The sequence below is a fragment of the Drosophila sulfurigaster genome, chromosome 3, assembly GCF_023558435.1.
Source record: "Drosophila sulfurigaster albostrigata strain 15112-1811.04 chromosome 3, ASM2355843v2, whole genome shotgun sequence".
NCBI classification, from domain to species: domain Eukaryota; kingdom Metazoa; phylum Arthropoda; class Insecta; order Diptera; family Drosophilidae; genus Drosophila; species Drosophila sulfurigaster.
The window spans coordinates 31,391,381-31,418,397 of NC_084883.1; the positions used below are offsets into that span (position 1 = coordinate 31,391,381).

At 40.5% G+C, this 27,017-nt stretch overlaps 6 protein-coding genes and 1 long non-coding RNA gene across 7 annotated transcripts; 5 read left to right on the forward strand and 2 right to left on the reverse strand.

The window, feature by feature from the left end:
* Window positions 1-4,315: 4,315 nt before the first annotated feature.
* Window positions 4,316-8,149, reverse strand: LOC133840014 (uncharacterized). The gene is made up of 5 exons (XM_062271666.1): window positions 7,911-8,149; window positions 7,292-7,858; window positions 6,350-6,891; window positions 5,221-5,267; window positions 4,316-5,140 (listed from the first exon to the last, which is right to left on the reverse strand). The coding sequence occupies exons 2-5, from the start codon at window positions 7,846-7,848 to the stop codon at window positions 4,343-4,345; spliced, it is 1,944 nt and encodes a 647-aa protein (XP_062127650.1). The 5' UTR covers window positions 7,849-7,858; window positions 7,911-8,149; the 3' UTR covers window positions 4,316-4,342.
* Window positions 8,150-9,346: 1,197 nt separating this feature from the next.
* Window positions 9,347-10,324, forward strand: LOC133840015 (uncharacterized). The gene has a single exon (XM_062271668.1). The coding sequence runs from the start codon at window positions 9,347-9,349 to the stop codon at window positions 10,322-10,324; it is 978 nt and encodes a 325-aa protein (XP_062127652.1).
* A 2,950-nt stretch (window positions 10,325-13,274) lies between these two features.
* LOC133840016 (uncharacterized) lies at window positions 13,275-13,877 on the forward strand. Its single transcript, XM_062271669.1, has one exon. It carries the CDS (start codon window positions 13,275-13,277, stop codon window positions 13,875-13,877), a length of 603 nt encoding a protein of 200 aa, XP_062127653.1.
* Window positions 13,878-14,192: 315 nt separating this feature from the next.
* On the forward strand, window positions 14,193-19,702 carry LOC133840017 (probable cyclin-dependent serine/threonine-protein kinase DDB_G0292550). The gene is made up of 5 exons (XM_062271670.1): window positions 14,193-14,675; window positions 14,753-15,856; window positions 15,943-16,644; window positions 19,069-19,147; window positions 19,236-19,702. Exons 1-5 carry the CDS (start codon window positions 14,193-14,195, stop codon window positions 19,700-19,702), a joined length of 2,835 nt encoding a protein of 944 aa, XP_062127654.1.
* Window positions 19,703-19,804: 102 nt separating this feature from the next.
* LOC133844801 (uncharacterized) lies at window positions 19,805-21,415 on the forward strand. The gene has a single exon (XM_062279063.1). The coding sequence runs from the start codon at window positions 20,261-20,263 to the stop codon at window positions 20,909-20,911; it is 651 nt and encodes a 216-aa protein (XP_062135047.1). The 5' UTR covers window positions 19,805-20,260; the 3' UTR covers window positions 20,912-21,415.
* Window positions 21,416-22,083: 668 nt separating this feature from the next.
* LOC133844141 (putative uncharacterized protein DDB_G0274435) lies at window positions 22,084-24,374 on the reverse strand. The gene is made up of 2 exons (XM_062277993.1): window positions 23,779-24,374; window positions 22,084-23,713 (listed from the first exon to the last, which is right to left on the reverse strand). The coding sequence occupies exons 1-2, from the start codon at window positions 23,822-23,824 to the stop codon at window positions 22,146-22,148; spliced, it is 1,614 nt and encodes a 537-aa protein (XP_062133977.1). The 5' UTR covers window positions 23,825-24,374; the 3' UTR covers window positions 22,084-22,145.
* A 109-nt stretch (window positions 24,375-24,483) lies between these two features.
* Window positions 24,484-26,570, forward strand: LOC133844142 (uncharacterized). The gene is made up of 4 exons (XR_009894570.1): window positions 24,484-25,011; window positions 25,079-25,271; window positions 25,356-25,562; window positions 25,652-26,570. It is a non-coding gene; the product is annotated as an uncharacterized LOC133844142 (long non-coding RNA).
* Window positions 26,571-27,017: the final 447 nt, after the last annotated feature.

Consider the following 27,017-nt stretch of genomic DNA (forward strand, 5'->3'; position numbering starts at 1 on the left):
AAGCAAAAAATTAATTATTTATTGCAAAATTATTGGCCAAATTTTCGCCTTTTCAGTAGTCGCAATCCATATATTTATATTTGTATTTGGTTCTGATTGGTGATTAGTGACAAGCACATTCTAAATGGGAAATAGCAACAAATTTCAATATTTCATAAAAATATTTATCCCTCTCCTTGGCTGCGGGAACTTCAGAAAAACAAGTAAGAAAGTTACAGTCGAGTTTGCTCGACTGTGAGATACCCGCTTTTCATTTTGAATAAAAGTCAAACAGTGCGATATTATTATATTATATACCCTTCTATCCTATTGGTCTAAGCAACTCCAAGAACTAGCTAAATTGAATTGATTTTTATGATTTCATATTTTTCATATGAAAATAAACACATCCAGGAAAAATATATAAGCTTTAATGATCATACTAATTAAAGCATCAAGACATCCGCATTGACATTTTTCTTTAGAAGTTATTTGGGTAATGTTGTTCTCTTCTTTCATATATATTTCCAATGAATCCATATCGATAATATTTTGTTTTTTGACACAGAGCAGCTTGTAATCAATTATTTGTAGAAATGATCAAACTGTTGATAGCTAAAATTAAATACATTTTTTGCATGCATAGCAACGCGTCGCAAAGCATTTGAATTTGACAGTTTAATTAACCTAATTTCCAATTTCTGTTTTTATTCATTTTATGGCAATTACCATAAAGTATTATAAAGTTTGACATGAAGAAAGAAAAAAAAAAAACGGCAAAAGTCAGCAGAATTTTTATTTTTTCATTTTCCACAAATATTGCAAGCCATAAAAATGTAACGTTAAGTAACTCAACTGATATGCTAACTTCATTTTGTATTTCCGGCGCCTTCAAGTACTTCCGTCGTTCTCAGCGTCGTCGACGTCGTCGGTTGCCAGGCTCAGGAATTCACAATTCCTAGGTACAAAAGAAACACAAAAATGTTTGCCTTTAAAAAGGACCCCAGCCAAATTTGTGAATGACATTTTTATACTCTGGCAGCGAGTCAAAAAGAATTTGTGATACACTGTATGAAAATTCATTCGGTTACACAAATAGAAAGTAAAGATATGTTAGATATGTAAGGCTATGTAAGATATTAATATATTGAAGTTGATATACAAAAAATATATTTACGGTTCTAGCTTTATAAACCTGTAGCGTATGCAAGCTTCGTCATATGACAAACGTCAATGGTTGCCTTAGAAAAATGCTGGCCTCAGTTGGGCAACAGTTGAGCCAAAGTCGGAGCCCGAGTCAAATGGGGCAGGAACATGCTGTGGCATGCCTCGGCTAAAAAAGAGTGCCATTGTGGCAGCGTGGCACTGCAAAATATATAGTTTATAGGCACGACCGTAGTAAGCTCTCTGGCATATTTATGGCGTGCATTATATGCTTTATCGAGGCTTCCCTGCTGCAAACATAAATATATGAATGTATAAATTGTGGAGTGTAATTTCATAAATTACATGATTATCTGTGGATAATTGCTCCAAGTCGCTTTTGTTTAAATAATTAAGCACAAGACACTTTAGATGCTTTCGATTGAGTTGGCCTCTCTCTCCATGGCACAATCGTGTTCCTCATTTCATTAGCTGTTGGTTATGGTAGAGTAAACACAGATAATTGTAGTGCTATTCTCTCCCCCTTTGCAGTGAGACAAACCTATACGAGGAGTAACCACTTCAAAGCTTACCCAAGCGTTGCCCCCATCAAACACACACACACACACACACACACATACATATACATAAAAGATAGGGGAGACACACACACTGACTCACACTCTCATAACTAGGCAAAGTGGCAGCATAAAGTAAACAAATTACACTGTTGACCTTCGCTCGATGGCAGCAAAAGTTTTCCTTTTGAATGCTAGCTGAGCCTCAATTGACTCACAAAGGCCGAAACAGGAAAACTCAAGCTCCAATGCTAGAACAGACAATTTCTTTAGCATATTTATAGGCATTATTTTTCAATGATTTCCAGCAGCAGCGCGCATTTGCCTCGTTAGCGGCCAGCTCTGAGTTCTTATTCTAACATAGTTACTGTATTTTCGTTGTTGTTGTCGCTGGCAGCAGCGGCAGATTTATGCTTTTGCCAAAGTTTTTTAACAATATCTAGAATTTACGATTGTCAAAACATACTCGTATACAAAACACATAACAAGGCGTGGGGGAGACGCCGCATCTTGGTTAACTTGGCTTTTGGCTTGAATTGTTTTGATTTAGTGAGTCGGGTTGGACATTTAATTAGTGTCGCCAGCAAGTCGGCTCAACTCGATAAATAAGCTGGCTATTAGTTAGCAGACAGCCAGTCATGTTGGCCCTCTTAAAGACGTGATAAGCCTTCAAATCGACTCATTCACTGCATTAAAATTGAATCTTATTCAAGTCAACGAACTTTTATGGCAATTTACATTGCCATTTACATTTCTCAAATATTAACTTGCTTTCATTCTTTATTTTTTGAATTTTTTTGTTAAAAACGGAATGTATCTCTGGCAATTATCAAAGTCTTGGCCCGAAAAGTCTGCGCCTGACAATTGTGTTAATGAGCTTCCCAATGTCAATTGCAACCTAATACTCGGCCCGCCCGCAGCGCTTTGTGCCCAAAAGAAAAGCATTCGGAAAATGTCTCACAAAATTAAATGTAAAATATTAGACAACGTCACACAAAACTGACTTTTAGATATCCTATATACGCTTTTATAATTATTAATTTTATTCAGCTTTATTCGATTTAAATTTCAATTATTGTATTTAAGCATTAGTTGGTTTGCCAACACACAACCAAAAATGTGTCATTTTTTTACAGAGCGGATCAGACAGCTCAGCTGTTGAAGTAGGCTTCGTTGGAATCGTTGGAATAGATGGTCTTGTATTGGGAGGACGGGGTCTTTGAGTGGGAGGAAGGGGAACAGGATAATTAGGATAATAGGGATTAAAAGGATCGTAAGGATAGATTGGATATTTAGGAGGAAGAGGCGGAAAGAGCGACAGAAGAGCTGGATCGGTTGCGACTGTTGCCTCTGTTGATGTTGTCTCTGCTGTTGTCGAATCAGTTGGTGCTGCTGTTGTTGTTGATGATGTTGTTGGTGCTTCCGTTTCTGGATCGGTTTCCGGCTCGGGTTGTGGTTGCGGTTGTGGCTTGTGCTTTGCACGCCACTCAAGCAAATATTTATAGGCCAACAATTGTGGAAATTGCTTATAGGTTTGGAGCAGAGCTTCGTATTCAGCGTACTTTCCAAATGGTCCGTATTGTGAATACTTGCCGAATTGACGTCCTTCGGCAATTAAGTCTACACCAGCTTCACCATTATCCTCAAAACTATTTCTTTCATGCTTATGGAAGGACTTGGCCTTTGCAAATGCAAAGGAAAGTGCCAAAATGAAGCAGAGTGCGAACTTCAAGTCCATTTTGTGAGTGCTTCTATCGAACTGAAGAATTAACGCCAAGACTTTAGTATTTATAGTTCACGCAAAGACAAACATTCTGATTAAATGATAACTTAAATGATACACATTAAATACAAGCTTAATGGTTCTACATAATCCATTACTAAACATAAATCTAAATTCTAAAGCGAATGTGTAAAACAATCTGATAAGCTTCGCACGCTCAGTTGAGTATTTGTCTTTTTTATTACTGAGGTTATTTATTTTCATTACATTGCAGAAACACTACAAATCTTTGCTATTTGTTCGAACCACTTCCATATTGAAAAGTTGAACTTTACATTATAAAAAGCATGTCAAAGAAAGTTAAAGAATCAAAATTCATTCATTGCAATATATATTCATTTCACTAAAAGATTATTTTAAGGAAAGACACATAAAATAAATCTTATTTAAATGTAGGAATATCGATTAAAATAATCTGTAATATGTCCTAACTCCACAAAAATGCATTGCGGTTTTGTTGTCACTATTCATAAATATTATTTTCATATAATTCTTAAAGAAAGTTTTTACAAAAAAAAAACTAAATAAATTAATAAAAAAAAAGAAAAATATGAGATTCTATAAAAGCACGTTTTTTGGAGAAAAATATTCTATAAGTGCACATCCTTATAGAATTTATTCTTTATATCGATCTTAATTTGACAATTAATTTCAGAAACCTACTATTTTGGCAATCATATAGTCGAAATACAAAGAACTGTAGTAAGTTAATTATCTCCTTATTAGAATATCTAAATTATACATAGGAATTACAAAATAAAACAAAAAATAAATTACATTGTTTTAGAAAAATGTTTTATTGTCAATAAATAGTATTTAGGTAAATGACATCGTTCGTTTTGAGATGCAAATAATTGCTCTACAAGCACACCACACCAATGGGGAAGATCTTTTTGCAATACTTAGTTGTCTCAGTTGAAGGAGCCTTTGTGGTTGTGGTGTGCGGCTTGGGATAAGGATATCCAGGATAGTATGGAGGATAAGGGTAGCTGGAAGGAGGAGGAGGATAAGGGTAGCCAGGGTGGTGTCCATGCTTTGGTGGATAAGGTCCAGGAGGGTAAGGTCCTGGTGGATAAGGTCCTGGTGGATAAGGTCCAGGAGGATAAGGCCTTGGTGGATAATACTGTCCAGGAGGGCCTGGCGGTGGTGGTGGTGGCGGTGGTGGAGGTGGCGGAGGTGGAGGTGGCGAATGATGTGCTGGCTTTGAATCAGTGTCCGAACTGGATGATGAACTAGATGATGAACTAGATGATGAAGTTGGTGGTTTAGGTGGTGGTGGTCCGGGTGGTGGGTAAGGATAGTAGTATGGTGAATATCCGTAAGGAGGATAGTAGTACGGTTGATAGTTGTACTGACGTCCGGTCTCCTCTTCTTCCTCCTCGTCGGCCACAGCATTGGAGTCCTCCTCTTCCAGATCGGTTCTCAGGTGGCTGTAGTAATCCTGAGAGTCGTAGAGCTCCTGATCGTCGCTTTCGTCATCCTGCAGCTTGTAGATGAGCACATTCTTGGTGGCCTTTGGAGCAGCCTTGGCCACGGCAATGCCGCAGCAAAGTGCCGCAAATAGGCAGAGAACAAATTTTGAGCTCATTTTCTGAGTGTTTGTGTCGAACTGATTAATGTCTCTTTTGGATTGTGTATTTATAGGCATTTCTTGTCTCTATGGACTACTTACGGTTTGCTGTCTTTGTGGGAGATAAGTCAATTCACAAATCTATCCGTATACATATTAAAACTGACCCACATATTGTCACCTAGACCATCTGTGATTAGCGTGAAGACAACGCCTTAAATATACAAAATTTGAATACAAAGATGCCAATCAATGATGGCATGCAAATAAGTCAGACTATAAAAAATCAACTAAGAACTTGGCGAAATGTCGTTCTGTTTTACCCGTTTTTATCTGTGTCATCGAACATTAAATTTATTTCTTCGCGAAATGATCAATTTTATATCAAGGTAATAAAAATAAAACTGTATCTGTCTCAGGATGATGTGACAGTTTTCTGCTATCGATCGAGCATTATGTGAATGGATAGCATCAAAGTGCTTTCTTTTCTTGTCTAATTTAGAGTAATAAATGACGAATGATTTCCTAATTATTGTGTTTAGTTTTGTTTGTAGAATGATCGCAAAGATAGAATCGGCAAGTATTTACACATGTCGTTTCCAGTTAAGCAAGTTATCAATAAATATTAAAAGACCGTTCATATGTTTGGAGCTAAAACTAGTTTCCAGACCAGAAATCGTTTACAAACATACTAACATTGATCAATATTTATCTAATCCCATTAAAACATTTCCATTGTCAACCATATCGTGAGCCATGAGCACTAGGTGGCGCCAGTTAATTTTTCCCCTCTTTATAATCGTCGTCACTACAATGGAATATTAAAACTTCAATGGATGTCCGTATGAAAACCAGGACCTCAAAGATTATAAGAGATTGAACATAGATAGATTGACACAATAACAACTACATTACTAATGATTTCTGTAAATTTTGTTGTAACCAGATACAAACAGTTATTTAGAAATCAATTATATACGGTATTTTTAAAATGCAATAGTTATACCAAATATCTTCTGGGTTGTTTTAGTATTTTTAGTATATTAAGTTGGTATAATTTCACAATACTACTGTCTTCGCACTGTTTTTCTCTTAGCTGTAGTTTCCTTAATGGTTAAGTTAATAGAATAAACGTTTCTTGAATAATTTAATTTATTACTCGATCTTTAAAGTAGATACATATAATTAAAATGTTATCCAAGCTTGACAAATTGTTCTAAAATTGCTTCTCTTAATAGCAAGTCTTGCCCCTCGATAGGGTTTGACGGCAGTTTTTGGCATTCTTTCCCGATTTACGTGGAGCACCGTAATAGTAACGATTGTAGTACTTAGTTCCTTGATTCGGACCTTGGTAAACGAAATCCGGGTATGGAGAAGGAAAACCATTATAGCTGCTATAGGGATATGGAGAAGGAAAAGCAGCATAGGCGCCATAAGCTGAATAAGCAGAAATCGGAGCACTGGGAAAGAAAGGAGGTGGAGGAGGAAGCTGCTCTGGATCAGTTTCTGGATCGAAATCGGGATATTCGTCACTATCTGAATCAAATTCCCCATCCTTGTCAACATGTTGTTCGCTTTTTGTAAAGAGATAATTCTTTAAGGGCAATTGTCCCCAGTTGAGTCCAATAAGTCTTCCTTGGCCAGCAGCGACTCTCTTGATGCTCCTGGGACTTGCATAGTAGGCTGCAGCAGCCTGAATGCTGCTCTCGTCCATCTTGTAGACCACAGCATCGTTCTCATCCTTGGCCATGGAAACACCACACCAAAGTGTCAATAACAGGGTAAGCGCAATTGTTGAGTTCATGTTTAGGGTGAACGATTGTTGCAACTGCTGAACTCTGCAACGAGTTCTTAGTTTTTATAGTAAGAGCTGTCAAGTGTCACTTGGAGCAATCATCAAATCACCAACCATCCAAGTAAGAACTATGCTCAGTTGATCTACACTTCTATGTCAAAGACTGAGAATCATTAACATGCAAATCAGTTGATCTGACAGAAAGCTAAAGTTGTCGATCTTTGTCATATTAGTCAAGCTATAAATATCAAACTCAGCAAGTTTAACTTTAAATCTTAAATGCTTGCTTCCTAATAAATCATGGTTTTGTATGACTATTAATTGATTAATTTTGTAAGTTAACGTCTAATAATCCATAATATATGCTCAATAAATCAATACACTCCTATTAAGTCTTTGAATATAATTTATTTCAAAATTTGTGATTTCGTTGTTATCATTTCGTAGTGCAAATTCTTCCTAGGCCTAGTATAGTCTTTGAGCAGATCTTTGTCGCATCTTCAGTTGATTCCCTGCCGCGGAAGGGATAACCAAGATTGGGATAAGGATATCCTGGATAAGCATAGGGATATCCATAGTTGGGATAACCAGGGTACTGGTAACCAGGATAGCCAGGATAGCCAGGATAACCAGAGTAGCCAGGATAGCCAGGAGAATAGAAACCGGGATAAGGCCAGCCAGAATAGGGGCGATAGCCGTGATGATGTCCATGTGATCCAGGTCGTGGATAGCCCGGATAGAAGTAGGGCGGATAACCGATAAATGGATTGTTTAAATAGTATGGAAATGAACCTTGGAGAGCTGCAGTCTCGGTTTCCAGCAGCGCCTCTTCTTCACCAGTTTCAATAGCCGAAGCGAGTGCAATGGTATTGCTTTCTTCTTCGATGTCATCGATCTCATCGTAATCATCTTGTCTTGTCTTGGCTGGTTCCCCTTCGATGGCAACGGCTATGCCACACCAGAGTGCCAGGCACAGGCATAAGGCCAATTTCAAGCTCATTTTGCAAGCGCTGCAGGCCAAATGATTAGAATCTTATATTCCACTGATGTATTTATACATACATTCATATAGCAAAGCAGATCAAATATTCCACACTTATGCGAATGGTAACCCAATTTTGGAGATAAAAAAATGCCGCAAAGGCCTAATGTAATATGACATTTTGTTGTCGCATTAGGAAGAGAAACATCGTCATCGTCATCGTCGTTAAGAACAATTCGAATGCTAATAACTTGGACTAATATCATCAGATTAGACCACACTCTAAATTCCGCGCCCAACAAACGATGAATAAAATATGAAACAAAACAAAATCACTGGAAAGAAAAGAACATAAAAAGATGAATATCATTACTTGAAGAAGAGCAACACTTTGATATGGATCAGTTTGTGGTTCAGTTGTAGGTTAATGTCTTGCTAATCTAACCGATCAATGGGTTCTTGTTGAGCTGTTAAACTCTGAACTCTGACAGTGACATGTGACTGACATGATGCCTTAGACTTGTTCAGCAATTAATCAGTTTACTTTGGTCTACTTGAGCGCATTCTCCTTGGTATATAAGCTGAAGAACAATGAAGGAACTATACTTAGAATTCAGTTGACTTTCAAGCGAAATGTTTGTGGTTCTATTCAGTTTTCTTTTGCTTGGCCTCGCAAATGGCGAAGCACAATTCTCATATACAAACGCGGATGGCGTAGTTGTCGTTACAATCAATGTGACTGATATTGTGAAAAATTTAACAAGTCTCATAAAGCCTCAAGCGACGACTGATACTCCGTTGCAAACATTCTTTTCGAATTTGTTCAATCAGTTTGGAACACCGGCAACTATTACATTCGGTCGAAACCATGAGGAGGTGCCACAGGCGTTGATACTCCAACCTCAATTGGAACCAGTGCATGTGGGTGACGTTGACTTGGATGTGCCTCAACAGACAGAAGGACGCTACGATTACACTGCGGAAGACTTACAAGAATCACGTAAAGTTCGCGTGCCAATCTACAAGGCTGAACCGAAGTCCTATCGTCTCTATAGCTACATCAACAATAGAGCATACTACGCCGACGCTTTGTATAAACGATCATCACGTGTGGGCCATAAACCTAATTAGTGAAATGATTGGGACTTTCATTCACACGTTGTGTGACGCAAATCTTCAAAATATGCAGATATTTTAACGACTATAACTGAATGAAATTAAATAAAAATTATTGAATTCAAATCTCCTAATAGGAACTATCAACTTTGACATCAGCCTGTGATACGTAGACAAATTATGCGCATATATTTTAGGCTCAGACAATTAATATGCACAGATATAATATCTATATACATATGTTTCTGAGCTGCAGAACAAAAAAGCGCTACATTTACATAACTAATGGTTACTATTAATGAGTTGGAACTGAACCCGACCCGAACGTTCTGTAATCTATATAAAGGCCTCTTGTCATCTGCTGTGCATCAGTTGCTTTTATTCCTCAATAGATCAGAGAATGCGTCGCTTGAACTCCATACTACTCCTTCTTGGCCTTTGTGCCCTAACGCAAACGCAGGCCTTGAGGGTCTTCGCCCGCACAGCGTTGCCCACTTCACGGGAGCTCGACGATGAGGAGCCTGAGCCACAGGGACGTCTCTTCTCGATTATCCGAGAGACGGAGCCAGCGCGCTATCCACTGTACGACCCCAAGCCGATCATAATCTCGCAACCACCCCAGGCATCGTATCCACCACTGCCATTCTACCAGAGTCCAGTACCAGCTCCACCGCCACCACCACCGCCAGCAGCAGCTCCAGCGCCTTATCCTGTGCCACAGCCAATTCCTTTCCCGGTACCAGTGCCACCGCCAATTCCACCCACGATCATCAGGCCCATCATCAGCAGGCCACATCATCATCATAATCCCGGCTTCGGTGGCTTTGGTTTCCCGCCATTCATCAACATCACCTACTCGCCACAGGTGCCTGCAACCCGCTCAGGTTTCCTTAACCGTGGTGTCCAGGAAGCGCAATTGAATGATCTTAACCAACTGTCGCAGTTGCTGTTCCCTCAAGATCAGGCTCAGTTTATGCCTCAGCAGCTGTCGCAGCTGCAACAGCTTCAACAGTTCCAACAATTGCAGCAACTCTCTCAGCTACAGAACCAGGCACTGCCCACCAATGTGGCCTATCCGCCATTCAACGGCAACGTCAACAACAACGCCAACAACCAAGAGGGCACCATTACTTTGGCTCAATTCCAACAGTTGCTTTCAAACTATGTGCCATCGCAACAACTGATCGACATTGATATGAATGAAGAGCCGGATCAGCGTATCAAGATGCGTCGCTCTCAAAAGTCCAAGAGGAAGTCCAAGAAATCCAAGAAGTCCAGAGTCCATCCTCAAACGGTTTACCTAGCCATTGACCCCGTCCAAGGACAATTGCCAATCGATGTTCAAGCGCAAGCTCAAGCTAACGCTCTACAGGCTTAAAATAAGTACTTTAATGAATTTTGTAATGAAAAACTGAGTATGTTTTATGAAAAAATAAACAAACAAAATTATAATTGAAATAGATATTTATGAACTGTATTCACATGAGAATTCGCTTCTGTTGGGCTAATTAGGATGGCCTCAGGGGAAAAAGGCTAGGGTAAAAGCAATGAAATTGATATGGCAAATATTCAATGGAACTGCGTGCATATAAATTATCATATTTATGATGCATTGTTTTCATTCAATTTAAATAAAAGCTAAACTGTGTTAAACACATTCAAAGTTGTAAAATGTAATTTGTTGCACACTTCTCAATGAAATTTAAATTGCGAATAGATTCATAGCAAATGGCAGAAAAGTTGACAAAGTTGCTAAATTTATTCTTAGCCGTTAAAATGTCATAAAATATATGCTAAACTATCCAAGAATGTGTGCAAAAATATTGCATAATTAAGAAATGCCAAAACAAGATTAGAAGATTAGGCAAATGTGTAAGTCCTTTTCACCTTTCACCAGCACCCCAGTTTGACCATTTGACCAGGTGACCAAATGACCAAATGCAAATGATATCGGAATTCACGTCTTCGCATTATATTTTTATTGCCAAATACTTTCATTTTTAGAAGGAGCCGCCTCAATTTAAGCATCAATTATTTATGCAAATTGCACTCGAATCGGAATATTAATATTAATACTAAAAGAAGAAGTCTTGAGAAAATATAAACAAAAGAAGGTCAGTTGGGTTATAAGCAAGTTATAAAAGCCACTGTCCATTCTTTACTGACCTCAGTCAGTAAACATACAGAAAGTTTGCCGCACGCGCAACATATTCTTTCAAAGTTCACAGCCACAGAAATATACAAAAATGTTTGTACGCCAACTGGAATTGGTGATCCTGCTGGTCCTGGCGACCATGGCAACAGCCCAGGTGGGTTTCCAAGCACGGGAATTGGAGAACAATAAACTGGTGGTTGAGTTGCCCACTGTCAACTTTACTAGACTCTACAATGCCCTCAGTCTTAGCCCACTCTATACTAAGCTCTTGAATTTGACTTCCAAGACCGGACTGATATCTGCGCTGGAGACTGTCACCGACACAAGGACAACCCCAGAAGCCGTCAATCTGCGTCAGGCGCTTCTCACACAAACTCTTGCCGCTTCTCTTCTACAGAATGGCCTCCGCTACAGGCAAGTGCCTTCTGGATACTTTGGCGGTGTGCCCACCCTGGCCACAAATACTTTAACTCGCACTGGAACCCCAACGTTAAACAATTTGATCACAGGTCAGGTGCCCACCGGAGTAAATGGATTACAAATTTATGGTGGCAATTATGCTCCCCAGCTTGGTGCTAACTATGGAACGCGATTTGGCAATGGTTATGGATATCCTGGAGTACAACAGATCATTGGCTTGAACAACCTAAACAATATACCCGGTCTGCAAGTTCAGGAGCTGCCCTACTCCGTGTTACAGAACAATGGAGGACTCTACACCTTGTACAATGACTACAACAATCGTCGCCGCCAAGGATATCGCAGGCGTGGCAGCAACCGGGATCGTTACTCCAGTGAAATTGACGGCTATCGCCAGTGGCTGCGCAACAGGTATTCTTCACAGAGATATGACAACTCCCCGAAATATCATCGCTATGGTTATGGCCAGCAGAATGTGAACAGTTATGGCCAAGATGATTATGGCGACGATGAGGATGATTATGCTGACCCAAGTGGAACTGATTTCGCCGAGGGCGATGACTTTGGCGACGACTACGAAGATGGTGATGATTTGTGGCGCAAAGCGAATGCTGATACACAAAGCAAACCAAAGCAAAAAAAAAAAGCCAGCAACAAAGAGAAGAAACGGATAGAGCCAGAGCAACAATCTCAACAACGTTCCAAACGCATTAGTTATTAATTAGTTAAAAGTGTTTTCAATAAATTGAATGACTGCTCAGACTTTGACTACGAATCGATTGTTAATCAGTTTTTTTTTCGGGGGAGAAATTTTGATAGAAATTTAACCAGATACATTTGCATTAAATAAATTTGGCGCTTTTGCTGAGCTCTAGTTAAATATGCATAAACCATGGGCGAATCATTTAGTTGGTTTGCAAACTTGTAGCGAAATGAATCCCAAAACGTCTCTGATTTGGCCTTTGATCGTTGCCCTGGCCTGCCTTCAACTGGGCGTGCACAGCTTGCCTCTAAAGAAAAGAAAACAAGAGACGCGTTCACTCTTACCCTTGGTATTCCTAGTGGGATCTTCGAAAGTGAATGTAAACGTGGCAAACACCGATTCAACAGAGTCGGCACTTCGACGACAACAACAACAGAACGACGATACCCGAGAGCAAAATTTGGTGGCTGACGCATTGTCACAGAATGCCGCTCAGATTGAGGAAGCTTTAATACGTCAAGAGTTTCTGCAAAGTCTTGCAGAGTCGCTTTCAGGCAACAATCTGGACAACAATGGAGCAACAATATCAGAAGCTGCCCTTTTGGATTTGCTTGCACAGTCGCAGAATCGCGGGGCTATTGAAGTTAACGATGGAGAATACGATTACATAGACTTTAATAAGGGTTCACGCATCAAATACGATTTCGTTAATAATGAACAAACATTTAATTATGCTCCAACAACAAACAATATTTTAAGGGTTCGACCAGCTTCACAGATTGGTTATCTCATTCCATCTTGATGGGAATGAAAGCAAGTCTAGTTAATGCTGATCGAATGCCATTATTCAAATGTTCCTTGTCTCTTGTATTCATTGTATTTGCTTGCCAATAGCCTAAGATAATAAAGTTATGCTCTGATCATTTTTTTTTGATAGAAACTCGCCCGGACCCATTTGCATTAAATATCTACGGCGCTTTTGCTAAACTCTAGTTAAATATGCATAAACCATAGCCGAATCATTTAGTTGGTTAGCGAACTCGTAGCGAAATGAATCCAAAGTCTGCTCTGCATTGGCCTTTGATCGTTGCCCTGGCGGCGTGTCTTCAGCTAGGCGTTAATAGCGTGCCCATAGAAGAGAAACCCGAGACGCGATCGCTATTTTTCCTGTTAGGATCTTCGAAAGTTAATGTCAACGTTGGAAACAATGGGTCATCAGAGTTGGCTCTTCGACAAGCACTTGAGGATTACCCACCAATTCAAGACCCAATTTTCCTGGCTGATGCGTTACAAAATGCAGCTCAACTCCAGGAAGCTTTGATACGTCAACAGTTTTTGCAAAGCTTTGTCCAGTCACTTTTGGCCAACAATGCGCCCAACACTATGGCAACAATATTACCAGATGGTCCCATAGACTTGGATGGACAGACGGATGAAACCGATGAACTAGACTCCGAGGCCATAGATGAGAATGATGGCGAATACGATTACATAGATTTTAACAAGGGATCACGCATCAAATACGATTTGGATAACAATCGGCAACCAGTTGATTATTTTCGAAACCCCAACAAAATTTTAAGGGTTCGACCAGCTCCACAGATTGTCGGCGTCTTTAATACACAGCAAACTGGTTATCTAATTCCATCTTGATGGGAATGAAAGCAAGTCTAGTTTACGCTGATCGAAAGCCATTATTCAAATGTTCCTTGTCTCTTGTCTTCATTGTATTTGCTTGCGAATAGCCTAAGATAATAAAGCTATGCTCTGATCTTTTCACATTTTATTACATTTGCCCTGCTGTCTTCTGTTTGCTGTCCGCTATCTACAGTGACTGCTAGGTTAAAACTATAAATTAGCAATTCCCTCTAGCAGACTAGTTAAGTAGCTGCAAATATATAAAAGCATTTGCACTAACCCCACGAAGGTTCAGTTCTTTACGAGTTGCTTTGACGTGAGGTCGTCGAAATGTTAATTAATCGCGTCTGGCTTCTACTTGTCTTTGCCTGTGCACCTGCATGGGCTCAGTTCTCTACGCTCAACGTTGGGCCTTTTACTCTGCCAGTTTTTAATATCCGGGATGCTATTAATCAGCTCACAGGACAATCAACGAGTGGACAAAACGCACAAAACAATAATGGAGCCGGTAATAATGGAGGCGGCAATAATGCTTTTAATCAGTATAATCAATATGAAGCCGACCTATGGAATGCCTACTACAATGATTACAACTATGCTCAATACCTGCAAAACTACGAGTACTACGCCGCTTTGCTGGCTTATCTAGAAGCCCAAAATGCCAACTCACAGACCACAACTACCACTACAACCACAGCACCGACAACTACCACAACAACAACAGAGGCTACAACGGTTTCCACATCTACAGCATTGCCAACACAGTCCCCCACGGTGACTACTTCGACAGCATTGCCAACATCTTCGCCCACTGTGACTACATCCACAGCATTGCCAACATCTTCTACTACAGATTCAACCACATCTTCTACAACTGAATCAACAACAAGTTCAACCACAGTTACAACCTCTACAGCACTGCCAACACAGTCTCCTACTGTGACAACTTCGACAGCAATTCCAACATCTTCGACTACAGATTCAACAACATCTTCAACAACAGAATCAACAACAGTCTCCACCTCAACAGCATTGCCAACATCTTCAACAATTACCACCTCCACAGCAATACCAACATCTTCTACTACAGATTCAACCACTTCCTCAACAACAGAGTCAACCACAGCTTCAACAACGGTTTCGACCTCCACAGCAATACCAACATCTTCTACTACAGATTCAACCACATCTTCAACTACGGAGTCGACCACAGCTTCAACAACGGTTTCGACCTCCACAGCAATACCGACATCTTCTACTACAGATTCAACCACTTCATCAACAACAGAGTCGACCACAGCTTCAACAACGGTTTCGACATCCACAGCAATACCAACATCTTCTACTACAGATTCAACCACTTCATCAACAACAGATTCAACCACATCCTCAACAACAGAGTCGACCACAGCTTCAACAACGGTTTCGACCTCCACAGCAATACCGACATCTTCTACTACAGATTCAACCACTTCATCAACAACAGAGTCGACCACAGCTTCAACAACGGTTTCGACATCCACAGCAATACCAACATCTTCTACTACAGATTCAACCACTTCATCAACAACAGATTCAACCACATCTTCAACAACAGAATCGACCACAGCTTCAACAACGGTTTCGACCTCCACAGCAATACCAACATCTTCTACTACAGATTCAACCACTTCCTCAACAACAGAGTCAACCACAGCTTCAACAACGGTTTCGACATCCACAGCAATACCAACATCTTCTACTACAGATTCAACCACTTCATCAACAACAGATTCAACCACATCTTCAACAACAGAATCGACCACAGCTTCAACAACGGTTTCGACCTCCACAGCAATACCGACATCTTCTACTACAGATTCAACCACTTCATCAACAACAGAGTCGACCACAGCTTCAACAACGGTTTCGACCTCCACAGCAATACCGACATCTTCTACTACAGATTCAACCACTTCATCAACAACAGATTCAACCACATCTTCAACAACAGAGTCGACCACAGCTTCAACAACGGTTTCGACCTCCACAGCAATACCGACATCTTCTACTACAGATTCAACCACTTCATCAACAACAGATTCAACCACATCTTCAACAACAGAGTCGACCACAGCTCAACAACGGTTTCGACCTCCACAGCAATACCGACATCTTCTACTACAGATTCAACCACTTCATCAACAACAGAGTCGACCACAGCTTCAACAACGGTTTCGACATCCACAGCAATACCAACATCTTCTACTACAGATTCAACCACTTCATCAACAACAGATTCAACCACATCTTCAACAACAGAGTCGACCACAGCTCCAACAACGGTTTCGACCTCCACAGCAATACCGACATCTTCTACTACAGATTCAACCACTTCATCAACAACAGAGTCGACCACAGCTTCAACAACGGTTTCGACATCCACAGCAATACCAACATCTTCTACTACAGATTCAACCACTTCATCAACAACAGATTCAACCACATCTTCAACAACAGAGTCGACCACAGCTTCAACAACGGTTTCGACCTCCACAGCAATACCAACATCTTCTACTACAGATTCAACCACTTCATCAACAACAGATTCAACCACTTCATCAACAACAGAGTCAACCACAGCTTCAACAACGGTTTCGACCTCCACAGCAATACCAACATCTTCTACTACAGCTTCGTCAGATATGACAACTTCCACAGCGTTGCCAACATCTACAGATATTTCAACCTCAACTGCAGTGGCCCCGTCAACCACACCAACCCCGACTGTTCCAGTCCGAAAGTTTGTTCCTTTTCCCTTACTGATTAGCAACAGCAATGGAAACAATCAAAGAATTCAGGCTCCCGCATCTGTGAGCGAAGATGAAGTTCACTACCCAAGTGTTGTCGAAGGTCATCAAGGACAAATTTCGCTGCCACCAAATGCACAGTTTGTTCGATTAACTGATAAAGATGGAAGACCTTTGATATTGATAATGCCCAGCTCCGACAAACAGAGCTGGCAAATGGCACCAAGCACATTGAACCGATATCAACAGCCTTTGCCACTGGCACGGCCCCGGCCACAAAAACAGCCGCAGAGACGACGACCTGTTGCACCTTACACCAGCTACCCATATTATCACTATAATCAGAATTCGTTGTATCATAAAAGAGGTCAGAAGTAGACAACTTTGGAATGCATTGATAGCTCATTAGATTAGAAAGTTATTCAAGCGATAATCTTGTGTATGATTTGGAAAGACAATAAAATGCAAACAAATTTTATTAATATGATTAAGCAAAAGGGAACGAGGGTATTGTTTTAGCGGCTCTCGGTATAAAATCTCATGATGCGGCAGAATGGATTTAGTAATAATCCACTTTTCATGATCTGAACACAAAGCGAAAATGCTGCCCAGTTTATTCAGCATATTGCTGCTTACCGTGGGCACAGCATGGGCAATCACTTTTAAGATTGGAGACTACAGAATAACAGGGCCTATTTTGGATTTTAGTGACACAGCGCAACTAATCAACGAAGCAAAAGGACTTTTCATTCCAAGGCCGGCAATTGATAGACAATACTATTACTATTATCCGCCTGCTCCGCAACCATGGTACTATCCTATCAACCCTGTAAGACCAATAAGACCACCAAGACCGCCAAAACCATCGCACCCCACACCGCCGCAACCAACAACACCACCAAATGAGACGACAACTGAGTCATCAACTGAGACACCAACGAAACCAGAGGTCACAACAGTTTCTACTCTGACAAGAAATCGGGCATCAAATCAAAATTTTATTCAAAGATTATCTCTTGTCTCTGCTCCGAATCCATTGACACTGTTATGTCTACTAAATTCACAGCTCTGTGAACAAAACACAAATCTTAGAAACTAACCGACTGATTTCTAAGTCTTTAAGAACGAAATATTATTATTGAAGGTACTTTGCTTTTAAAAGTGATTTTATTAATGTGGATATTTAAAATCCTTATCTAAATTATTCAATAAAATAAAATATTTTCTAAAGCTAATCGTAGTGATAATTTATTCTTTATCAGTGGCACCTTTTCTAATTTCAGCATTTGGATCGATTTCATTGTACCCAAAAGCGAGTTAGTTTTCGCAAAACTCGTGATGCATCCGTAGGTCATTAGTCTAGAAAGTTATTCATGCTAAAACCAAATTGGAGTGTGCAAAGAAAGACAAAAAAATTAAAGACGTCAGACAGGTTTTACTCCTTTTTATCGCAATTCAGATAATATTTAATTACTATTAGCTCACAAATATTGAGAACTATAGAGGTATTCATAATAAGGATCAAAAAGAAAATAGAAGAAATCATCAAAAGGACAAAAAAAATTATATTTATTTTCACTCCCAATCGATCAACATAGTTTTATAGGCTATGGAGCAAATTTACTTCCTAAACATTTAAATTATGGGATTAAATACAAAAAAACTTAGTAAAAGTTTCAGTACTCCAAAAATTATACGATTTAATAAATTCCAGACTTTGTACATTTTAAAGACTAATCTTCAAATCTTCTGAAGATTAATGTAATGATATTCAAAAACTGCCTTCTAAAAACACTTCTTGAATGAAAGTAAAATCTATAGAAACATTTTGTTAATCCACAATAACAATATTAAAAGTGATGAAAAGCAAGTTAAAGAAGTGATAATAGCCAGGCATTGTTTCATCTGAAGCTGCATAGTTTTATGCTATTGAATGTGAATTAACGCTTTAGGCAACCATTAATCATCAATATTAGAATGGATAGCTTTATTAGTTTTATTGCGAGATTAGCGCCAACTGATGTCTATATAAAAGCACTTGGACTTTGCCAATCTCTCCTAAGTTCCGACCAAGACGCGTGCCCGTAAAGTGATGTAAAATTTACCGAAAAATTCTAATCCGTAATGTTTATAAGTCGCGTCTGCATTTGGCTATTGCTCGCAGGGTCAACATGGAGTCAGTCACCAGGCGATATTGGCCAGATGAGACTACATATTCCTGTGTGGGATATAACCGATATTTACTCCAGGATAACGAATGCATTGCATGCTCCGCATAAAAAGCAAAAGACTGAGAGGAAAAAAAAAGTTGATGTTGCTGCTTTGGACAACTATTACAATGATTATTGGGAGAATTATTATTATCACAATCCGCCGTACGTGGAGTATGTGCTTCCGCCGCCACCTCCTCCCCCTAGACCAAGACCTTCGCGCAGACCCACCAGAAGAACAACCACAACAAGGAGAACAACCACAACCACTGCCGCCACAACCACAGTTGCCACAACAGCTGCAACCACAACAGCTGCAACCACAACAACAGCAGCCACAACAACAATTGCTACAACTGCTTCTACAACTGCAGCCACAACTGCATCATCTGTGGACTCAAACAATGCTACTACTACAACACCGCAACCAGAGACAACCACAGTTTCTTCCGACACAACAACAACCATCCCAACAGCCACTACCACACCATCATTTCCCAGCGCAAGCAGTGAGCCTTCTATCATCGTCTCAAGTGACTCTGAAGACATTTTAAGTCCCGCTCAGCAGTTGTCCATCAAGTCGCCACCAAAGTCCATGAACTCATTGTGCTACAACTTTCCAAAGCTCTGCACGCAGCCAGAGGATGCACAGTATGTGGAACTCACCGATGGCAATGGTAATCCTTTCTTGTTGATATCGCCCAGAGCAATTACCAAAACAGTCAAAAAGCCAAACATCTACAAACCTACATTAAGACCTTATAATCAACGGAAGCGAAGTGGCAATCAGTTCTACAGGACTTTAAGAAAAGAAACGAGAAAGCGTCCTTCCTATTATTAGTTCTATGTGTTGAAAATAATTCAATAAAGCAACTTTGGAATATTGCTGTGAATGAGGAATACAAGTAATATTTGAAAGTTAGACTATAAACTAATTTCAAAAGCCAAGATTACATCTTTACATTTTACTTTACTAAATTGTTTCGCATTTGCTGAGTAAAGCGGGAAACAAAATCATCCTAAAGTGCCTTTACTATTGTAAAACTTACTCATTATTCTTCGAGTATACAGCTCTTAATTAAGTGCGTAAGGCTATGACTAAGATCTTTTGGAATTCGGTGAAATAGATTTCTGAAAGAAATCAAATCTGACAACCAGAGCGAAGCCCAACTTTTGCTATATCTTTTAACCGATTAACTTTCTAATGATTCCAAGAAACTCTCGACAGAAACCAGCCAGAAGTGAGCTCACCAAAGAAGGAGAGCTGCCAAACTCTATAAAATCAAATCTCAATCGCTGAGATGTTGTTACGTAATTGCCAGGTAGCAAGAGTGGGCGCCTCTGGTGAAGCGAAAGGGTTCAGGGCATCAGCATTAATTCGGTTGTCATTGTCATTGCCATGGCCATTGTCTTTGTGTTTGTCTTTGACATGTCAAAGCAAAAAAACGGGTTTGAGTTCAACCGACTCGAAAGCCAAATGCCAGTCGCAATCGTAACTCAAGAGCAGCAGGTACTTAGCTCACAAGGTGTCGCTATGGCAATGTGCGATGGATTGCGGATGCTGTTGTTACTGCCAGCGATGGTCTTAGCCTGGTCAGTTGTACGTGTGGACGCCACACTCGATGAGACACTGCAGCATATACCCAAATTAAGCCATGCCCAAGTGGCGCTAATCGCTGACAATGCCACGGCACGTTGCAAGCTAACGCCAGAGCTGTGTGATTGGCAACTTCATCTGTACGAGGGGCACGCATTCAGCGTCCAACTGCCACAAGACAACACCAACAGCAACACCAACAGTACAAGTACAACAACAAGTCCATCGAGTACAAGCACAACATCCACAACTAGTTCGCCGCCAGTTGAGACTAAACCCATTCCCGTAATCTTTACGGTGCCTGGCAGCGATCAGAGCCACAAATTACTTATCTATGCGCAGGTGGAGCGACAACAGAGCTGGACAAAGTTGGGCAAGTCACAACGGCAACGACAACGGAGACGACGACGACGACGGCGAAAGCTGTTGGCCAACTTCAAAACGGTTATGTAAACAAAGCGATAGACAAGTTCAAAAGTTCCGCTTTGCTGCTTAAATTCAATAAATGAAGACAACAAATAAAACGACAAAGAACAAAATCCCAAGAAGTCTTAAATGGCTCAAGATTCATGATAGTTTCCCATTTGACTTATTTAACGTCTTGGATGCTGTTCTGGCGCTTTAGGCCAGACCAACAAAACTGCCTTGCAGGTTATCGAACAATAAATAAGACTATTATCTCATTAATGTCCAATTCACGCCATGCTGAGCGCTGTCTGCTGTCGGCCGTCCAAACTGGAAGTCAGAACTAGAAGCCGTTGGACCGCTTTCAACTTTAACCTGTGACCGCGTCTACGCGTGTCCCCTTCCCTTGTGCGTCTCCGTATCCATCTCCCCTTCGATAAGCTGTCTAAACACATTTCATTTGGTGTGAACTAAGCCGTCATTATGCTCATCTTCTATTTGTTTACTTAAATATTAATAAATTGCCTTTTAAATGCCAGAACGCATTTAATTAAGTCATTCGTTGACTTTCTGAATGAACTGAGCTTTCGATTTCTCGATGAACTCGACGGGGGGAGAATTTCGTATTGAGAGACAGGTGAGTGACAATTGAAAGCATTAAGAATAGATTAATTCTTACTTAGCGCATTTGCATACTTAAGAATTCGTAGAAAGAGAGAGAAGAGCGCATTCATTATTCATTGTTAACAGTGACAGTTATTCACGCGGAAGAGAATCCGTGTCATAATTATTCATTCTCAATCGAATGAATTGGCAACAATTATTTGAAAAGTAAAGGGATAGGTTTGCCTAAAAACTAACCAGGATAAGCCAACAATCAAATAGGACAAATCAGTTCTTTCTTGCATCAGTTACAATCCCAGGCGCGCCATTCATTTCCAAAGTATTCATTTCGAAATGGTTACAAGTGAATACAAAATGTGAAATTGCCCAAGTTGAGCAGGAACTTCTCCAACTTTCGCTCGGCATTTTACGATTATATTTTATTTTTTATGGCCAAGTGCTGAGCATAAAAATGAAGTTTAGATCCACTAACTTAGTTGGTAGTTGTAATCAACACTAAAAACTTACCCCGATCCCTACCAAACAGCTAACATACAACTGGACAGCAACCTGGCTCATTTGAACGGAAATTCAATTCAACGCTCGCTGGACATCAGTTTTTGTTGTTGTTGCCGTTCCCCGCTGTTCCCAAAACCTGACAATTGAACTGGTTGCACAGTCATATCCGTTGGGCTGGATGATCATTATCATGATGATGACGACCAAGGCGACGGTCATCGTCATCCTCGGTGATGCTATCATAAATCGTATTCAAAAATTTTCTAATTTCCGCATATGGTAGTATCTGCCACCAATTTGTCGTAGTTTCGATTTCCTGCTCCAACTCCTGCTGACTGCCACTGGGTCGACGTTGTGAACCCTTCCTCCGCTTGCCCTTCCCCTTTCCCTTGCTCTTTTTCGTGCCGGGGGCGTGTGTGCTCGTCGTCGTTGTGCTGATTTCCGGTGATACTTTCACTGGCGCCTTGACATTTGCTGTCCCAACCATCAGCATTGCTCCAGAGCTCGGTCTGTTTCTGCTGCCAGTGCTGCTGCTGCTGCTGCTACTCGAAGTCGTCGGCTTTGTATCAATTTCATTGGGTCTATTCTTTGTTTTTGGTTTTGTTTGCTTTCGCCTGGACTTGGGAATAGTGAGAGGCTTATCTGCAGCAGCAACTGGTCGTGGCATCGACTCGAGTTGAAGCACAGCATTGATGCCATTTGCTTGTCCATCATTGTCATGCCGACTGTCGTTCTTCTTCGTGGCATCGGCATCATCATCAGCATCAGTCTCAGCCTCATTCTCGACCTGCAACACTGGCTTCGGCATCAGTTGCTCCTTGTCATATGCATTAGCTGTATTAGCTGCTTCAATTGTCGTCATATTGTTCGCATCCTTTGCTCCATGTTTGCTGTCATCAATGCCAGCAGTGCCATCATTGGCATTGCTCTTATTAGGCTGCTCAGTTGTCGACTCTCTGCTCATGCTTTCCATTTCATCTAATGTGCTAATTGCCTGAGAGTGCTCAGAGTCCGGCTTGACTAACATCTCTACTGTGCTCAAATTTTCGATCATTTTCGGCGTTGTTGTGTGTTCCTGTTCCTGTTTTTCTTGCTCCTCGTTCTCCTCGAGTGTTGGCATTGCCAATTTTAAATTCAATGGCTGCGTTTGCTGCGCCATAACTTCTGCACTGTCTGGTTTACGATCCTGTTGCTGGCTGGCATTCTTGCTGAGCGTGTTGAGCAGTACAATCTTCCGTTTGCCCATGTGCTGCACATGGAACTCATGCGAGTATAAATTACGCATTGCATGCGAGTTTTTCAAACTGGAATTCATTTGCTGCTCGGCTAATTGACTGTTTATTGCCTCGCTATTGCTGGTTGCAGTTGCAGTTGCAGTTGTTTCGGTTAGTTTAAGATTCTCGTTGGATTGTTTTCGCTGCGTAATTATCTGTTCTGCATCTGCGGTTGCATTAGCTGCGGCAACTTCTTGGTCACGCACCATGTAATTATCGGTGTCGAGGTTTCGGTAATGTGATTTCGCCACTGTCAATTCACGGCGACTGATATGCGAGAGTTGCTCCAGCAGTTGACCCATTGGCAGAGCCTGGCCAGGTTCACTTATCGCCTGCTTGCCTACCAAATTGGACAGCGGTTTGTTGTACGCATAAACATCAACGTCGAATACGCCATGAACTGGCGCTCGCTTCCAGTGCTTGCGTGCTCCATGGACAACAGCAGGTGGTTGAGCTGGAAGAGAATTCCGTTGGGATTTAGTCAGTGGCTTAAATTAACATTAACGTTAGTTGCTTTACATGCCAAGGCGATGATTATCAATATCTTTACTGCCGGCAGCCACATGACTTTAGCATAATTTGGGCGTTCCGTTCCCGTCCGTTCCGTCAACGACTAAACCGATTGTGCGACACTCACGCAATTTTATCACCTCTGAATTTGGGTCAGACCAAGACATGGAGCTGTGAAGATCAAGTTTTGGCTGCTGTCTAATTTGCATTAACCATTCACATTCATTCGCAAATGTTCTAAGAATGTGAAAATCAACTTGAATTGCTAAAAAAGCAAAAACTGGTTTCCCAATTGGCTCAGACAACGGCACTTTTCTGTTTTTTACCCTGTCTGTCAACACAATGGATCCGAATGGGATCTGTTTGGGTTCGAATATTGTTATTGTTGCTGTTTGCTAATGCTATGCCATAAAACTTGATTGTTATGGACAAGACAAGATGATGGGCCTGTCGTTTAGTTGCCGCTTTGACACGCTGACCTGTCAGAGCCTTGACCAATTTCATTTTTACGCGATGGCGATGCTTGAAAACTTAATAAAGTGACACACGCGATGACGCGAGGTGAAAGTCGATTGTCGCCAATTTGCATATGAATATCGATAGTAATATCGATAATTAATACCGAAAGGAAAGTAAAAAATACCACCTCCATAGACATTACTTATATACTTAATCACAAATGTCAAAAATAAATTGCATTTGCTTGTGTTTCGTTCCGCGCCATCCCAATTCCCCCAATTCAATTTTCGGGCATTTGGGAATTTTATTTATCTTTGCGAAAATGTCAAAAGCAGTTGAGCGAACGGCAAACGAAAGAAAACAAACGAAATGAAGAACTGGACAGCAGCAGTAGCAGGGGAACACGGCGAGTGACAGCTTGCACTTAGAGCACTTAAGATAACTGTATCTTGTGGCAAGTGCAAGCAGGGCTCACGGTCCAGCCCAGCGCTGATGACTACGATGATGTCTACTGCGCAAGATTTATGAAAACTGTTGACATTTAGTGCTTCGAACCGTAAACAGTGAAGCAAGGCGGCCAAATCTACATGCGAACAATAGCGGCTCCAATGAATGCAGAGGCATAATGCAAATAACACACAAAATGAAAAAAGAGAGTGCAAAAAAGAGAGACGAAAATGACAAGCGGGCGGACAGTTGGACAGTCTGACAAGCAAACATACACACACAAAGACAGTTTACTGCATTTGGCAGAGAAAGTGATGATGATGGAAATAGCAAAGGGTAGATAAAACAAAAGGCATAAATGAAACATTTAAAAAAAGGTTCTGTTTTTGGCTTCATCAAATAGGGCATGATAACTAATTCAAACGGTTCAATTTAAATACGTTACATTCCTATTTCTATTTATCGTTTCGCAATAAATCGAAGTTCGAACAACAAACGCTGTCTCTCAATTGCTGAATGATATGGAAGCATCAACTCCAACGAAAGCTGCAATCGAAATTCTTATCGATTAGGCATGAGTTGCGCTAATTACTAAAGTATGGAAAAGTAAAGCGTAAATACTATAACGCTAGACATATTTCTAAATATATTATTTATTTATTAATAAGTTTAACTTCAAGTTTTCAAAAAGTAAACAAATTACTTTAGGCAACGTCGTGTGAAAACATCCTGCCTAAAATGCAACTCGATTAATCAGCGATACAGCTTTGGCAGCGAATAATCGATAGCAGGCCATAAATAATATATTTATAAACGCGTCCAACAAAAAGCAACTTTTCGCTTATTGTGCACAGTTTTTATGGTACTGCAAAGTGAATTGAATTGTTGTAAGTTTGGCATACTTAAAGGGTATTTAGACTTCGCAACTTTCTGGCATTGTTGCAATAAAAACTTTGTTTCTTTCTGCTTTTTGCAGTTTTGCTTACAGAGGCGAGCATAAGTGGCAACTACGAGTCTCAATTCAGTGCTGAAGTGGCAGTGGGAGTGGAAGAGCGAGGGTTATACTGCAATCAGATGAAGCTGACGCCGTCAGTTGCTGTTTGCTGACCAGTGGACATCCTTCCGGTCGGCTGGTCGTGCCAAGGTGCCTATGCAAATAAAAATAAGTCATGGGCCAGCGCACACAAGCAAAAGTTAAGCGGATAAACGGAACAAAACGACAGCGATAGGGAGAGAGACAGCAAGAGAGAGAAAGGATTTACAAGATGGCGTTGCTGCAAAGGCGAACAAAGACGGGTGAGACAATTAAGAGCATTGTCATCAGCATCTTAATTAAAGAGAATCAAAAGAACAACAACATTATGAACTGCCTTTTGTGGTTGACTCTTGAAGAAAGAAGAACTTCTTTCATTATTTATTCAATTGGCAACTTTAAACTTCAATGCAAATAACTTAAGTTGCTTTATTGTTGCCGTCACTGTCAATGTTGTTGTCTCTGCTGTTGTTGTTGTTGTTGTTGCTCAGAAGTGCAAATGCAAACAATTTACTTTGTCATTAGACGGACAATTTCAACACCCCACTTTCCACTCTTCACTCTTCCCCTATCACCGTGTCCTGTGTCTGCCTTTGTTATCCTTTTGTATACGGCTTGTCCTGGCTGCTGCTGCTCATTTGAGCCAACCAATTGCCCAGTTGGCAAATACTTTGTGTCCCGTTTGTTTTTTACTTTTATTTGGACATTCATTTGTTGCATTTGAAGCAGAGACTAAAATAACAAACAAATGGCAACTCACAGCACAACAAATGGAAAACTCGTTCACAGTATTTTGCACATTTTTCGCTTAATTTGAATTTTTCTATGCAAATGAACAGCACAAACAAAAAAAAAAAAACACAAAAAATACAAAATTGTATCCCAAATTTGAATGGTTTTTCGTACAAGTTTTTGGTCTGTGCCAAATTGTTATTGCAATTTTCTTTGTGTCTCTTGTGCATTTGCAGCTTGTCGCCCCCGCTTCCCCCTTTGCGCTGTGGCATTGCAACTTGCCGCATTGCATCTCTCGCGGTTCATTGCGCCTGTCCTTATATACAGGGTATATACGAGTCCTATACATATATTTCTAGTTCGTTTTCCCTCGTCGTTTAGTCTTTACTTTTTTTTTTTTTAAACCGTATTTGATGACAGGGACAGACTCGCCACAATTTGAGGCAGAGGTTGCATTCAACGGTGGCAAATTTGATGCAAATTGAGCGAATATTTGCTAATGGCGACTTGATAATATCAATTACCACTTAATGTCTTTCATACCCTTTGCCTTGAACTTTTGGGCGTCCTCAATGGG

Excerpts from the sequence above, each read along its gene's own strand:
- LOC133840016 (XM_062271669.1), top strand. The coding sequence starts at position 13,275 with ATGAATCCAAAGTCTGCTCTGCATTGGCCTTTGATCGTTGCCCTGGCG.
- LOC133840015 (XM_062271668.1), top strand. The coding sequence starts at position 9,347 with ATGCGTCGCTTGAACTCCATACTACTCCTTCTTGGCCTTTGTGCCCTA.
- LOC133840017 (XM_062271670.1), top strand. The coding sequence starts at position 14,193 with ATGTTAATTAATCGCGTCTGGCTTCTACTTGTCTTTGCCTGTGCACCT. Across the intron at positions 15,857-15,942 it reads ACCACATCTTCAACAACAGA|ATTCAACCACATCTTCAACA; the intron begins GTCGACCACAGC and ends CATCAACAACAG. Across the intron at positions 16,645-19,068 it reads CCGACTGTTCCAGTCCGAAA|ACCAAGACCTTCGCGCAGAC; the intron begins GTTTGTTCCTTT and ends TCCTCCCCCTAG.
- LOC133844801 (XM_062279063.1), top strand. The coding sequence starts at position 20,261 with ATGGCCATTGTCTTTGTGTTTGTCTTTGACATGTCAAAGCAAAAAAAC.
- LOC133844141 (XM_062277993.1), bottom strand. The coding sequence starts at position 23,824 with ATGTGGCTGCCGGCAGTAAAGATATTGATAATCATCGCCTTGGCAT. Across the intron at positions 23,714-23,778 it reads GATAATCATCGCCTTGGCAT|CTCAACCACCTGCTGTTGTC; the intron begins GTAAAGCAACTA and ends ATTCTCTTCCAG.
- LOC133840014 (XM_062271666.1), bottom strand. The coding sequence starts at position 7,848 with ATGAGCTTGAAATTGGCCTTATGCCTGTGCCTGGCACTCTGGTGTGGC. Across the intron at positions 5,268-6,349 it reads TTACTATTACGGTGCTCCAC|GCGTTGTCTTCACGCTAATC; the intron begins GTAAATCGGGAA and ends TGTATATTTAAG. Across the intron at positions 5,141-5,220 it reads GTCTAGGTGACAATATGTGG|AGACAAGAAATGCCTATAAA; the intron begins GTCAGTTTTAAT and ends AGTAGTCCATAG.